Source organism: Colossoma macropomum, unplaced genomic scaffold, assembly GCF_904425465.1.
Source record: "Colossoma macropomum unplaced genomic scaffold, Colossoma_macropomum, whole genome shotgun sequence".
In the NCBI taxonomy this organism is placed as follows: Eukaryota; Metazoa; Chordata; class Actinopteri; order Characiformes; family Serrasalmidae; genus Colossoma; species Colossoma macropomum.
Window position 1 is genome coordinate 13,963,669 of NW_023494808.1, and position 15,667 is coordinate 13,979,335.

A 15,667-nucleotide genomic window follows, 5' to 3' on the forward strand; every position below is an offset into this window, starting at 1 on the left:
GTAAATAAGTGCAAAGTGCCTTTCTAACTGTCAATCTAAATGAAGGAATTCAACCCACAAGTTTACTGATGTATGAAAACAACAAAGACAACACTGCACTGATCAAAGTATTTACCTGATACTGTGATTTTACTGAAACAGCCACTCTGAGGTTCTTTCAAAAGCAATACTCAATACATAACAAATTTAAATGAATCTGATAGATTTATCATTATTGTGTGCTCTGATATTCAAGAGGCGTATATATAGAGTTATTCCTTTTGTTAAATGAGTATTTGGACAGTCACTGCACAGTTTGTCAATTTCCCTTGTTTGGACAAAATAAATAAACAAATTGAAACAAATAAAATAAAAATAATAAATAAATAAAAGCGCCACTTTCCAACAACATGCAGAACTCTTCATGCAAGGTAATTTAGTCGCTAAATTAATTATTTAATTAAACACTTTCATTTTTTTAAACCACTTTAAAATCACGTCACCTTAAAAGTATTTAAATAATTGAAAAACTTTTGTCTGTAAACTCTGATTTCCTCAAATGTCACTCGGTTCAACCAACAACAAAGGACTTTTATTCTGACATGCTTCGAGGAAAGAGTGGGCAGGTATCACACCATAAAGGAGACCCACGACAGAATTCCAAGGTAAGCAGCCTTTCCACAAACACTGAAATGGCTGTGATTTTTGAGTCTCTGGTTAGGTTGATCCAGCTTAGCAAGTCATGTGGTGTGACTGAGGAAAACCATGAAAATGTATTATTATTATAATATGTATAAATGTGAGTTTAAGCACAAAACTTTTTATGTGGTGTCCAAGCACAAATATTAGTTTATACACGTTTTCAGCAGCAGTTAATATGTTTAAAATGTAATTTATGTTATTAATGTGTGGTTGTGGCTTTACTTTGTCCATATCATGCATTCCTAATACATTTAAAGTCTAATGTCATATGTCTTTGCGTACCTTGAACAGCAGTGAGTCCTCCATGCGCTCGGCATAAACGGAAGTGAGGCGGTATTGGTTTTCCACTGTGATGTCAATCTGGTACCCAGTCAAAACGTAGCAGACTGTTCTGAACTCCTGGATTTTCTTCTGGAACACCTCCTTCAAGCGCTGGTTCTTCAGCTCGGCACTCTCCATCTGTTTACGCAAGTCTGCCAAAAACACAGCAAAGACGGGACTCATTTGAATTTGAATCGACATTTGAATGAGAAAACAAACGACGAGGTTATCATCAGAAACCTTCTGCTGTCTATAAATTAACTTTCCCAGAACGACATTAACAAAACTAAGATGAATTTTGTCTGGTATTTATTTATCATACAACCACAGCCATTGTTTAGAGAATAATTAAGCTCAGTTTCATTTTTCTGTTGGCATTCAATGATTAGCTACACCGTGGGGAAAAAAAATTGACATGCCAATCTATCAAAATTAAATTCTCAACAATAAACAATGTGTAAGAACATCATTATGTAATTATCTGTAGGGATGTTTTACGGTATAGCGCTACCACTCTTATAATCATTTCAAATTAAATCATTACTAGAACACTGCTTAGAATATTCCTTTGTCAATCACTGTTCAGCAGAAAGACGTCAGCTCAGCTCACTGTGAAGACGAGCTGCAGAATTAATTGCAATTATATTCATAATTTTTCAGGCTCCTAAATTTCATTACACATAATAGACTGTGACAACTGTGAACTCAAAGCCCACTAATTCAATAACTTCATACTCGCACAGAGATGATGACAGAAAGTGTCACTGAGCAAAAGTATTCGTGCCACGGTCATGAAATTTAATCCAATGATCTGGACACAAGTGTACCAAAGTCAATCTGTGTAGGAGGTGGTCCATCGCTAAAGCCTATCCATCACTGGCTCATCTTGACGAACCCAAAAAACAACGATAAAGAGCAACTTTTCCTGCATTTGAACTTGTCAATTCAACAATCTCCCAATTACAGACACAAAAACCTTTAGACTGTACCACTAAGAAGACCAATGTGAGTTACCTCCTGTTTAACAGTGTTATCATCAATATATTCTCACGTTTCGCATGACGTCACACTGTATAGCTGTCGGCATTTTAAGGACCGAACCAGTGACTGCGCTGTACGATGCCTTCAATTTGCTGTGCTTTGTGAATGATTCACCTGCAAAACGTAACAGAAGCTGAGAATGATGAGAGATACACAGACCTTTAATTCAGTGTAGGGCTGCAACAAACGACTAATTTGACAGTCGAATAATCGATCGATTACTGAAACGAATAATCGATTATTCGGATTATGAATCACTACATTACCAAATAACTTTTATGTAGCTATTAGGTTTAAAATTTAGCTGGAGGTTGTTTAATGCATTTGCTAACTATGTTGATCTCCTCTAAGAGCGAATACTGCAAGGAAGACGCGCTTTGATGGAGCGGAGGGGAAAGAACAGAACTGTAAACGCCCTCCTGTGTTCGCCGAGTTTGAAGGCACCGGCGGCCTCGACGTTAAGACCACGACGCAGTGTTTAAAAGTGTAAACGTTATCTGTAAAGTGAACAGGGTCGCTGTGAATAATAATTACTTGCCTTTCTGTTCAAACTCCATTAACGATACCAGAGAACACACATTTCAAAATACAAATGTTACAGCTCAGCTCAGAACATGAAGTAGGACGGAATTGAACATTAACATTAGTGTTAGCTAACCCGCTCGCTAGCTCAACTATCGCTGTGTCCCAAACCACACACTTCTGTACTTCACGTACTACACTATTGAGTGCACTTCTAACGGTATATGCGCTATTTTTACACACTATTTAGTGTGCTAGTATGCGATTTGGGACGGGGCATATTTTATCGAGATGAATCTTCTTCACAGCCGACAAGTTTCCTCTTCAGATGCTCCATCATGAAGGATGTGATCTCACGCCAGCTAAGCTCGGCTTTACAATTAGCACAACAGACCTTTTTCTGAGTTAAGCTCTCACACTTTTGAGGATTTTGTTCTTGAGGTTGTTATTAACTCTGCATTGAGCAGTAACGTGAAAACGTTCCTAGTGAGTGCAAGAAATATGTGTTATGAAGTCACAGACTAATCGACTTTTAAATTAGTTGCCAACTAATTTGGTTGTCGATTTTAGTCGACTAAGTCGAATAATCGTTGCACCCCCAATTCAGTGTTTTCACTCCAGGCTTGGCGCCCCTGCACTGTATAGTTTAGTGTTTCTCTCTGCTGTTCACACCTCGTTCAGCTCAAGAAGGGATTGCACGAGCAAACTTACAGAATCACGTCTGTCGAAACACGACATGGTTTTCTGATCCTCGACATTCAGTCTTATATTTAACGTTTATGTTTTCCATTCAAACGTCTTTAAATCTCCAGAAACAGAGAGTAAAGTTATACCGGCTGTTTGCAGCTCCGTTAGGGGGACGACTGGTTATCTCTCCGCTGTTAACATACGTCATTGTTCACATCTGTGATAATTAGCTTTTGTCGTTACCCTCCTATGATCACAGAGCTTTTCTCCTCTTTAAGCAAAACTCCGGGATCCTTTACCCACCCTGACATGAAGAGCCAGTGGCTTCTGTGTTTTTAATTGCTTTGAGAGAGTCTCCAGAATAGTGAGAGGGGTTGTGTATGAGATAAATATAAATGTCAGGAAAACACATAATTGGTAGCTTTCTGCCAGTTTAAGTGTGATCAGGAGTTCGGGGAGGAAACTGTATAAGATTGCAGCCTATTTTATCAACTTTGTCGAGGTAATGTTTTTCCTCTTCCAGTGAGTAATTTTAGCCATCTTTCACCTCTAGTTACGTTCGTGTAGAGCAGCGATGGCCAGAAATTTGGTCCCAAATATGACGGCCACAACAGAAAAATCACATGACTTAAATCCTAGGATATTCGTATCAGTTGGACCCTACTAGTGTAATGATAGAAGTCATTACTTGCACCTAAACATTGTAAATCCACTCATACAGTCATATGCAAAAGTTTGAACCCTGGTTCAAATTATGTTTTGTCAATTTTCTACACATTTATAGAGAACAAAAATTCAACATGCTGTTTTTTTTGCAACTTTTCTTCCATGAAATCTCCAAAATGGTAACTTTACAGGAGAAGGAAAAAAAACATACTTTAGGTTGAATGTAAGTCAATGGAACCAGTCTGTTTTCCAAGTAATTCTGGGTCATTTCTTTGGGTCCATTCATCATGAAATTCATGAAATTCCAAATAATGTCAAAAACAGAAAAATGGAGATAAGAGATTTTGTTCCAAAAGCAGCGATAAGCTTTTGCTACTGTTCTTCGAAAGTGTATCCTGATTGGTTGTAAGCATTCCCAGCTTCCCACTGAAAATGAATAGGCTCTGTTGCGCTGCGTTGTTGTGACAGAACAGTGTAACTGCAGTTTAAGTTGTATTATTTTGAATGAACACCTCTTTTTTTTTTTAGAGAGACAGTAGAGCATGTTGGCCAATGTTAACTCCGCTGTCAGTGTTGCAGAGCATATTTAGTAGCTAATCTTCTCCAAACATTAGCACTGTAGATACAAATTACATCTGATATTTTCTCTCCCTCTTCCGTTTGCTCATAACTGAGACTGAATTCTGCTCCATAACATCCACAAGACTGAAATTAGACGTATTGCTTACAACACAATAAAAGCTGAAATCATCGTTAGCTTCTCTGTTTCTTTGCACGTGTGTATACACACGGGATATGAAGCTGTACGTGCTGCTAGTCTAGACGAGAGGAGGAACATAGATGCTGCGTATGAAACAACACAGGAAGACTGTGCGACAGAGCCAATGAGACACAGCTGGCGACAACAGAAACAAAATTATACATACACAAAGAAAGCCACATGCTCACGAGGACTGAACAATTTACTTTGACATTCTAATTTGTTAAGGCTCGTTTTCTGAACACATACACGTTTTTTTGGCTCCATCTGTCCTACTTCAGCGTCCTGCCACCAAACAATATTGAGAAAAACAAGATATTCCCACACGTCCACGGGGCACCAAATAAACAAAATAAATCAAGAAAAAGCAGAAAATATAAGCTCACGCTGAGAGAATATAAGCTCCTATATTTCATGTGAGCAGATAACACTGGAAATCCCTTCTGTGACAGCAGCCATAGGTATACAAAACAGAAACAGCTATGGACTAGACTGGTGATATCTAAAAGTAATCATATTTAGTTAAAAATAATCACGCTTATCAATTATTTCCAATTATATGACCCCCTCCTAACCAACGCATGCATTTGGCTGCAGTTTTGACCTACTTTCTATTCTATTTTTAATTTACGTTTTTTCTTTTAAATTGTTCATTATCATAAAACTGACATATTGAATAACATACTGAGCAACCCAACAACTTGAAAACTACCTTCACCTGTGATTTTAATGAATGCTACTGCAAACAGGCACTTGTTCTTCTGGTGTAGATCCATAGTGACTTGCATAACATGCTAAAAATATGAATGCTAAACTTCAGACTGCAAACGAATTCCAAAGCCATGACCACATGCTTTAAAAAACCGAGGCGCTTTTGTCATTATAGTAGAGACTGCCCTTAGAAATCCATGTTCTATTATACTTTCAAAGTTTTATATATTTCAACTAACCACTCAGGGCCAGATTTTAAATGTGTTTTTTCTTAACTTCATTCTTAAGAAAAAAGTTACGAGAAATTACTATTCTTCAAATAACTTCTTAAGAATTCTCTTATTTTCTTTTCTTAACTATTTCCTTAAGAATAATTCTAAGAACAAGTGGTATTCTTGAAACATTCTTAAATGTTTTCTTAACTTTATGATAGTCTCACACTTGTCTTAGGCTGTAAGAGTTAAAAGGTTTTGGTTTGATGTTCTTCCTCCATGTTGCTCATCTGAGCGGATTAAACAAAATAACGGTAATAAAAGTTAATACAAATTCACAGTATCTCGCACAGTTTATGGTACATGCTAAAACGCAACATAGCATACATAAGAAAACAATGGAGATTGTATATAGAAAATAATTAAGCTTATCTTAACAGAACATCTCAGAATTTCTCAAGTATTTTCAAGAATTGCATTTAAGAACAATGGGCCTCATTCGCCAACCGTTCTTAAGAAAAAAATTCTTCTTAAAACCCACTTCACGAAGATTCTGACATTCACCAGTGTTTTCTTATGTGGGATTTGTTCTTAGGTAAGAACAGAATCTACACACTCGAGAGCACAAAGGTGAGAACAGTTCTGTGGTTTAAGAACACGTCATTAATCTGACGTGGACTTTTTCTTAGGACCTTTCTCAAGAACAAATTTAAGAAAAAACTTAAGATACTGGTGAATGAGGCCCATTCTTATGAACTTCTTACTGTTTGTCTCGCAAGTTTTTTCTTAAGAAAGCTTTTGCGAATCCGGCCCCAGGACACTTACACTGTAAGGAAAATACTGCAGATTTTACTAAAGCAGTAAAATCACACACAGCAGAGACCATGAAGAATTCACACAAACATAGTCTAACACACATATTATACAGTTTAATAATATTTGTCACCTTTTTCTGATCCTGTTTCACGGCCATAGACTGGGATAAGACAAACTTTCTGTACTTCTAAAGGTTCCAGGGACAGCGCTAACTTAGCTACTCTAGGGTAAATACACAGTGACTTCAGCTTGGTTGTTTTTTACCGCAGTGAGTCACTTTGAAGCAAGTTCCAAAGTATGTCAGCATTTAGTTTTGGTTTCATGTACTCAGGGCAAAGTTAATGTAAAGTTAAATAAGTAAAGCTGAAGAGCTGTAGGGGAGGTTAAGCTAGCAGTACAGTAAATAGGAGAGAGGATTAACAGGCTCTCTCTCAGAAGAACTGGCTGTTGGGGATTGTGCTCGCACACTTTCTAAAGGAACATGAACCCCAATTTCCTAACATATTTAGAGAGTTGTTTAACAGTAAATTAGTTCTCTCTAGTTGTGTCCCAGCTTCCTTTCCCTTTTCATTATCCCCTTTTATGCATCAGCATCGTGGCTACTTGCCAGTCATCAATAATATCCAAAAAGAATTCTGATTTAGGAGCACCTATGTTAGAACCAATTTTTCAAAGATGTGTTTCACTGGCCTTGAATGCTACTATATTTACAGGGCATGATGATAATATTAATCTACTGCCATGCGTGTCACAATAAGCCTAAGTAACTTGGGACATTACTGACTAGCACATCTGTCAAGTCTCACAGTTTATGTGTGGTTTACCGTAACACTTGCCTTTGTTGCGGCTTCACAGCAGTGAACAAAAATCATATGGGTTCGAAAATTTGTTTACAGCTAATACTGGACTCATACATAGTCTCTACATATTTGCAGTGCACTGTCCAGCGTTATTAGCCAATACAGCATTATCAAATTCAAGCCAAGAGCATTGATTTCGCAGTGGCATTTAAACAGGCTACCAAAACACATGCTATGCAAAACAACCAGCAGCTAAACAGCCCTCTTACATGACAAAAACCTACCAAATGGAACACTTGATTTGATTGCACTGAGAGGTTAAAACTAGAGGAACATATGTTTGGTTTAGCTTGTAGACGTGCTGTAAAGATTACATTTAAATTAAAAAATATATATATAATTCTAAAAGAAAAAATAGTTTTGCATGAAGGAGGGGTTCATGCGCTCAAGGCGTCGAGTCTATTTTTGCTTTTTACCACAAGCTACATCTTTTAATATTATTCCAAGTTCCCACTAAGTATGAAGCAGTGAAGGCCTATGTTTGTTTTATTCTTTTATAAGTTTATAATTTTATATGCTACTGCATTCGCTTATGTAAAGAGCAGGATGTTAAGTATCGAAACACATTGTGGGTTTTACAAAAACAACATAGGTTCCAATTTCTGATGTGGTTCTATACTGTTTAGAGGTCAGCTGTGATATAACGTTTGTTTATCCTTTATTTTTATTTGTGCCTGTTGTCGGCTGGGTGCTGCTAATTATCAACAGTTGGGAGGCAAAACAACTAATCGGTTTAGTCTTGAGCTTTGATACCTGCAAATGATGAATTACATCGTTAATTGTTGTTTATATGACATTATATGCTGATGAGCCAAAACATTATGACCGGCCTAATACACTGTTGGTCCTCCATGTGCTCCCAAAAGCTTGGACCCAGCAAGGCATGGACTCTCTACCAGACCTCTGAAGGTGTCTTGCAGTATCTGTCACCAAGATGATAGAAGCAGATCTTTTAACTCGTCTTAGCTGCACAGTGGAGGAGGAGACTTGTTCCAGTAAATTCCACAGATACTTGACTGGATAGAGACACACCTTGACTTCTTTGGTCTTTGTGCCTTAAATCATTCCTGAGCAACGTGTGCAGTATTGCAGGGTGCATTATCCTGCTGAAAGTGGCCACTGCCACTGGCGTCTACCACCGCCGTGGTCTGTAACGACGTTTAGGTAGGTGGCACATGTTAAAGTGACATACACATTAATGTCCAGACCCTGGGGTTTACCATCAGAAAATTGTTCAAAGCATAACAATACCTTGATTGGCTTGTCTTCTTCCTACAGTACATCCTGATGCATCACTTCCCCAGGTAAATGGCATTCATATACCTGTCCACCCACATGATGTAAAAGAAAGTGAGACTCCTAGGACCAGGCAACCTTCTTCCATTGCTCCAAGGTCCAGTTCTGATTTCTGATAGCCTTCGTTGCCCTCATGCATCGATGAGCCTTGGGCGCCCAAAACCCTCGGACCACTGTCAGTAGATACTCACCACTGCTGACCAGTAGCAGCTCACAAGCCATTCCATTTTAGAGATTCTACTATCCAGTCGTCTGGCCATAACAAATTGGCCCTTCTCGTCACAATACCAAAAATGTTTCATTAGAATTCCCCATTAGAATTCCCAGTTAACCTCACCAACCACTTCACAAATTCGACATACCTAGTATTTCCTGTGAAGGCGGTATAATGAGCGTAGTGTCATCAGTTGTGATGGCACCTCCTGCCTCCATCTTCCGAAGGCGGTCCCTCAGACGTTCACACTCCACCCTCAACTGCTCCAATTCCTCGGCACGCTGCTGCTTAGCAACCTGGGTGGGGTTCAGCCGGAAGTGCACCACTTTTGTTTTGACTGGGTCATAATCTCCCTGGGGGATGGATTTCAGTGTGACATTCTGTACAATTCAATGTTGAGTTGTAGACTATAAACATCTATTACCATATATTTACAGGAAACCACAGAAAATCTTTATTAAAGAGACCACTGCATCATGATAATGACATGCTGGGGCTCATCCCAGATGTTCTTCTCAACACTTTGGACTATATTCAGTATTTTTGCTCCTTGGTAAGCTTGGGCCACAACGTTGATATTTCTGGCATTATTGTGACATTTAAATGATCCAGGAAAACCAAAAACATCTATGATTCTAGCAAGAAATCACACAATTAAATTAACATAAGAGTCAATTACTAAGTATCTTCACCAAACATAGTCTGGCCACTAGCCTACTTTTAACAGGTCTAATGTCAAAATGTTAATCTTTGAATAATTCTACCGTTTAGCTAATGTTACATCATAATTTTACACCCAGTTGCTTAATAGTGATGATATACTTCTACTTTATTTGTAAAATAGCCACTGCAAGTACCATCAATAAATGCATGCTAAAAGAAATGTAATTGTGCTGTTTCTAAGTTGACCTCAACAAATTGATGTCACTTACTGAAGTTATAAAAAGTTGAACCTACAAAATTAATAATGGCTGCTGAATAGTGTTGACAAAGAACTATGGTGGAAAATGGGTGGGTGGTAGAAAACGTGGGAGTCGATAATGAAAGTGATTCCAAAACACTGAGATGGACATGCCTATACATATGCAAAATTCGGAGGTTTTACTTCATATTTACCTCTAACACTAATCGAGTATTTCACCGATAAAAACATAAATTAAATGTTTGAGATGTAAACATATAAAATTCTGAGACTTCTGAGGTAAAATTCTCTCTTCTAGAGAATATTATGGTCAATATCATTTACAGTAGTGATAATACAAACCAGACGTCCCAAGTATTTAATGTCTCTTAAAGCTCTTACAGAAATTCAAGTTAATGACATGAAATTGCTTCAGACCATCTGACGCCTGAGACTTTATCTTACGATAGTTCAGTTACAATAGAAAACGTTTTGGTTGTTTTCACAAAACACCCTGAATTACTTTCTATTAATTAATTCTCAACTATTTAATTATATAGAAGAAAATCTGTGGAATTCCTCTTAATGTTTGTGGTTTGTTGATGTGGCTGCATACCTGTTAAGATGCCCTGTTGTCACAATCAAATCTGCACTAATGTGTGAAATTTTGATATCAATTATATGTACTTCCTTGTCTACTGCACCAAAATAGGTGCTACAGCGTTCTTGACTTAGATGTACTTAGATTTCTTAGATGATGTAGATTCGGTACAGATTATTAGGCACATGTTCTTTAAACTCTAAAAACATTTACGCTCTTGAACCTTCTTAACAAAACTGGCTCTTAGAATAACCACCCATTAAATGGTTCTCAACGGATCAACAGGGACCACCAGACAATCGATATTTTCGCTCTATCCTCATGTGTTGAGAGTTGGATCACTGAGGACCAGTTTGAGAACAACTGCCTTTGGGAACCAAAAGTTGTTCTTCTATGGCAATGAGCACTTTTAGACATTACTTTTAAGGGCGTGGGTCCAGTAAAATGAAATGAAACCAGTAAAATGAAATGAAAATTACTGCCCACTGTAAACCTGTCTTTTATACAGGGTGATTCAAAAAGATTCATTCGATTTCAAAGCGCCGTATTTTTACAACCATGAGCCACCTAGGAACCAATCACATACCAATTGAAAGAGGGGGTCATAGAGTTTCTGAGTGTCACTGGAAGATGGCTCCCTTCAGTCAGTGAGGAGATGTGACCTCTGAGCAGAAAGCGTTCTGCGTTCTCCACTTCAATAAGAGTGAATCCGTCATAACTGTGCAGCATGATTTTCGTGGGCAGTGAACCTCCAACAGCTCAGAGCGTTCGCCGTTGGTTCCACAATACTGGATGATCTCCGAAATCGCACTGAAAGAGCCGTGAGTGCAGTGACACCCGACATGCTCAATCGAGTATGGGATGAATTTGACTATGGTGCTGATGTTGTCCGTACAGCTGGAGGAGGTTCATACTGAGCACTTGTAAAATTACATTCTAAAATTTATGCTCACTTAGACCTTTTACAATGTACTGCATTGTTCTGTAATGATTTACAAGTGAAATAAATCATTTTGAAATCGGATGAATCTTTTTGAATCACCCTGTATTTTAAGATTTCAAGGAGATCACAAGCATAAACCTTCATTTTTAGCTGAAAAACAAGCCCTTCTGCCAACAAAACAAGCTTGTTCATTTTATTCAGCAATACCCAAGAAGTGATGGCTCCTTCCTATCCAGAGCTGAGAACCGATTCTTCTCTGGGTGGAAAACTTCAGGGGTTTAAAAGCCACTAATGAGACTTGTGCTGAATTAAGGGGCCTATCAAAAGAGTAATGCCTCAATCTGAACACCTCATTATGGTGCAAATTACAGGGAAGGAGAGAAAACACCACAAGGTAAAAATACAGCTTTAATCAGCAGCCACAAAGAGGGAAAGAAGGAAAAAAAGCAAGAACATAATGCGAAAAAAGGTCAACAAATCTCACCCGAACGTGAACCATTTAAAAACCTTAAAGTGTTGACAAGGCTGGTACATTTGCATATGCATGAATACACCTGTGTTAACTGTGAAACAAATTTGTTTCACCTTTAGCGTCACAGATGGGCATCACTTCCTTTATAAACGCGAGACAGGAGCTCTATAAATATTACAGACGAAGGCCATCTTTAAGATGGAGTGATGGGGCGAAGGAAAAAGATTTAGAGACATATCTCCAGCTTTCTTGCCTTTTTTTCCCTCTCATCTATCTTACACTGGCTCCAGTGGTGAGCGTAAATGGAGCGTATTTGTGTTTCAACAAGCTAATCGCATCAGTGACTGAAAGACTGAAATGAAGGAAGGAACGAGGGTGAGGCACAACTGAGGCATGCACACACATATGTACGCATTACAGTCAATGTGAAAAATGGTGACTCATCTCAGAAAAAGAAGGTAAATTCATCTCTAGATGACACATGTTAGGACTGTTCACTGTTATTACAATACAAGCCTTTTCAAAATTGATCTTGTAGAGGGATTTGATACGGAAATGAGCTTCTAACCAAGGACAGGTTTTTTTTTAATGTGTACTGTGGACAAGAACAATCAAGGTATTCATGTAATCCAATAAAAGTACATTATTTTTGTATAAGTGTGGCAGGCTAGTCTTTAACCATGTCACATTATTAACTCCCTTTTACTACTGCAAGATATATGACAAACAATATGCAGCAACACAATATTTTGCCCATATTGTGCAGCCCTAATACATGCAGTACTGTGCAAAAGTCAGAGACCACCCATCATTAATTTAACTCCCAGTCAAAACAGCTAAAAAATATATATTCTTTCAGTAACGAGAAAAAAGCAGAAAACATATTTAATGGCAAATTACACAGAAGCCTAAACCATTAAATATATTTTTTTCAGTATTAAGTGCACCCACACTTTGCATTTCACTGTTGTTGGAACAAAACCATATATGTCCATTTTTATTGTTTTATAGTTTTTGAGATCATTTGAAAAGTCCTGTTGCCCTTTACATTATGTGTAAGTTTCATGATAAATGGACCAAAACAAATGGCCCAAAATGACTTGGAAAAAAGTCTGGTTCCATTGACTTACATTAAAAGTAAAGTAGGTTTTTTCCTTCTCCTGTAAAGTTATCATTTTGGAGATCTATTACAGCTTCCATTGTTTTCTGGAGACTTGCATTTAGTTCCTCTAAGAAAATCTGCAGGAGCATCTTTCCACACCTCCATAGTTCAGTCTTAGAAGTTTGTTGCATTTTACTTCATATTTACCTCTAACACTAATCGTTTGAGTATTTCACCAATAAAAAACATTAATTAAATGTTTGAGATGTAAACACACAAAATTCTGAGACTTCTGAGGTAAAATTCTCTCTTCTAGAGAATATTATGGTCAATATCATTTACAGTAGTGATAATACAAACCAGAAGTCCCAAGTATTTAATGTCTCTTAAAGCTCTTACAGAAATTCAAGTAAATGACATGAAATTGCTTCAGACCATCTGACGCCTGAGACTTTATCTTACGATAGTTCAGTTACGATAGAAAACGTTTTGGTTGACATGTTGACATGACATGTTGCGTCGTCTGCTTCTTATGATCCAAGTAATCCTAAACACATTTAGTGATGTTGCGGTAGGTGGTCAGTTCATTGTTCTTTGTTTGTTTTGCAGATTTTTTATTTAGATTTTTTTTTTATCTATTTCCTTTTCTCAATAAGGGCTTCTTGACAGCTACACATCCTTTTAGACCCATAGTGTTGAGTTGTCTTAAAGTGGAAGACTGGATATAAACACCTGTGAATTTTGATTTTAAAGCTTTCAATTTTGAGTTGAAAGCTTTAATAACTGTTTATCTCACAGGGAAAATTTTGGTGGTCTACTAGGTCTTGCATGGTTGTTAGGAGACCCATTTTCTCTGTATCTTTTAATAATTTTTTTATCCTTCAGTTTTGGAAACTGCTGTTTCATCTTCCACTGAGGTTCATCATCCTTATGCGAGTGAAGTCTCTTATATCTAATCTCTTCAGAAATGCATCTCCTGAAAAATGAACAGTTTGCACCTAAATGTTGTTTGGACTGAAAATTAAACCAAATAAATGAAGGGTGGTCTCTGACTTTCACACATTACCTTTCACATATGCATGTCTGTGAGATACTACTTTATCACATTTGTGTTCTTCCCTTTACTCCATATTAACTACATCACCATGCACTCACTACCTAGCTAAGGCACTACCACCTTACTGGAGTAACACACCCTGCACAACCGCTGTGCACTGATCTATATCTATGGATCTATTTCAGTGCCACTGCTGTGCTTAGAAGTCAGATGATTGACTGTAGCACATCTAGCAGTCAGCACAAATCTCCACAACCTCTTTTTCTGATATATATAACATCATATAATACACATACTGCAATGCATCAGAGTTTGTCAGTCACAGAGGAGCTATTTTTAAGACTAGACAAGGAAAACATGATGTCTCCATCAAACAGAAACTAGCCAAGTGGGTAAATGTTGTGTAATTACATAATTAAATCATACTGCCGAATATTTTGGTCAAAACTAGCCAATAAAACGTGTGAGTAACTGACTGACCACACAGTATACATTTAACATATATCTGAAAGGTATTCATGAACTGCTTATATGGACCATCCTTCCGAAAGTCACACGGTAAAAATACTATTTAACAGTATTCAGATCTTAGATATGTACAAGGATTATGATATGATCCATTTAAAAGTGCAGTGACCAAATTTAACATTAACGATGATTACAGTCTTTTCCGGCTAGGTGGGTTAACTAGCTGTTTTTCCTCCATGTATATTTTTCCACACTACAGTTCGCCAGAGGAGATCTGAGTTATGTTCCAATATTTTTTAAACTACAGCAACCAAGTGAAGTCATTTATATAGAGGGCCAGGAAGAGGGAAATAAAGAGTTAGTATTAAAAATGAATAATTATCTCTTTCACGTTACAGTTGTTTGTCACAATCTGAAAGCTTCTGGAAAAAGTAAAGTTTTGATCGGTATCGAAAAATTACCCAGTCCTAGTCTTTTTTTTTTGCAGTTTATCAATACTAGGCTATGGTTGACAAGCCAATAATTATTCCATGAACACACTTAAACTTGGCATATTAATACAGAATTCAACTGATGTGTCGTGTGTTTCTATTCATGTTTCTGTGGATAGTCCAACAAAAGTAACTTTTTTGGTGAAAATAATGTATGCACATCTTTAACCATGTCACATTATTAATTAGTTAACTAATGGCATTTCAAGTAGGCAAGTAGGCCACTTATTATTCCATGAACAGCATTTATAACACCATTAAGACAGAATTCAACTGATGTGTACTGATGGCAGAGAGTGTATTTTACAATGGCTTAGACTGTGGCTCAGCCAATCAGATCTTAATAGATGTATTCATTTTATAAAGGAAATGCAGGTAGAATGGCAGCAATAATCTGTAAGGAGGATATTTACTTACCAACTCTACTTTAACAGTCCTTGAATACACGTCTCCTTCCTGATTTGTACATCTAATCTGATGCAACTAAATTGGCTTTGTTTTCCAAGGCAAAGTCAACAGTCAATAAACAACATTGGGTCTGCACAAAAACAAACCTATATATCATGAATATTTTAAGACTGAGTTACAGCCCTGGTTGACTTTAAGTGCCTCCTCTGCTGAATCATTTATTTATAGGGTGCCAATAAAACTAAATAAAAACACCAGTGGAACAAAATATTTTTAGAGTTGCTTTAATGGTCCTCAACAGCATCACCCTAAAGCCTCCTTATATGTTGTGCATACATCCTTATAGTAGATCATCGTGACTCCAAGAGTAGCACATGCCAATATGTGCCTTTTAGCCCAACTCAGTTATTACTATTTGTATACATTTCTGCATATTC

General features: G+C 37.4%; 1 protein-coding gene across 2 annotated transcripts in view; it reads right to left on the minus strand.

Annotated features, from left to right (window-relative positions):
* Positions 1-15,667, minus strand: part of mad1l1 (mitotic arrest deficient 1 like 1) — a 115,736-nt gene that overhangs the window by 22,980 nt on the left and 77,089 nt on the right. For both annotated transcript variants that reach the window (XM_036557708.1, XM_036557709.1), the window contains exons 16-17: positions 8,936-9,140; positions 964-1,154 (exon numbers count right to left, since the gene is read on the minus strand). In XM_036557708.1, coding sequence (XP_036413601.1) covers positions 964-1,154; positions 8,936-9,140 — 396 coding nt within the window. The remainder of the gene's footprint in view (positions 1-963; positions 1,155-8,935; positions 9,141-15,667) is intronic.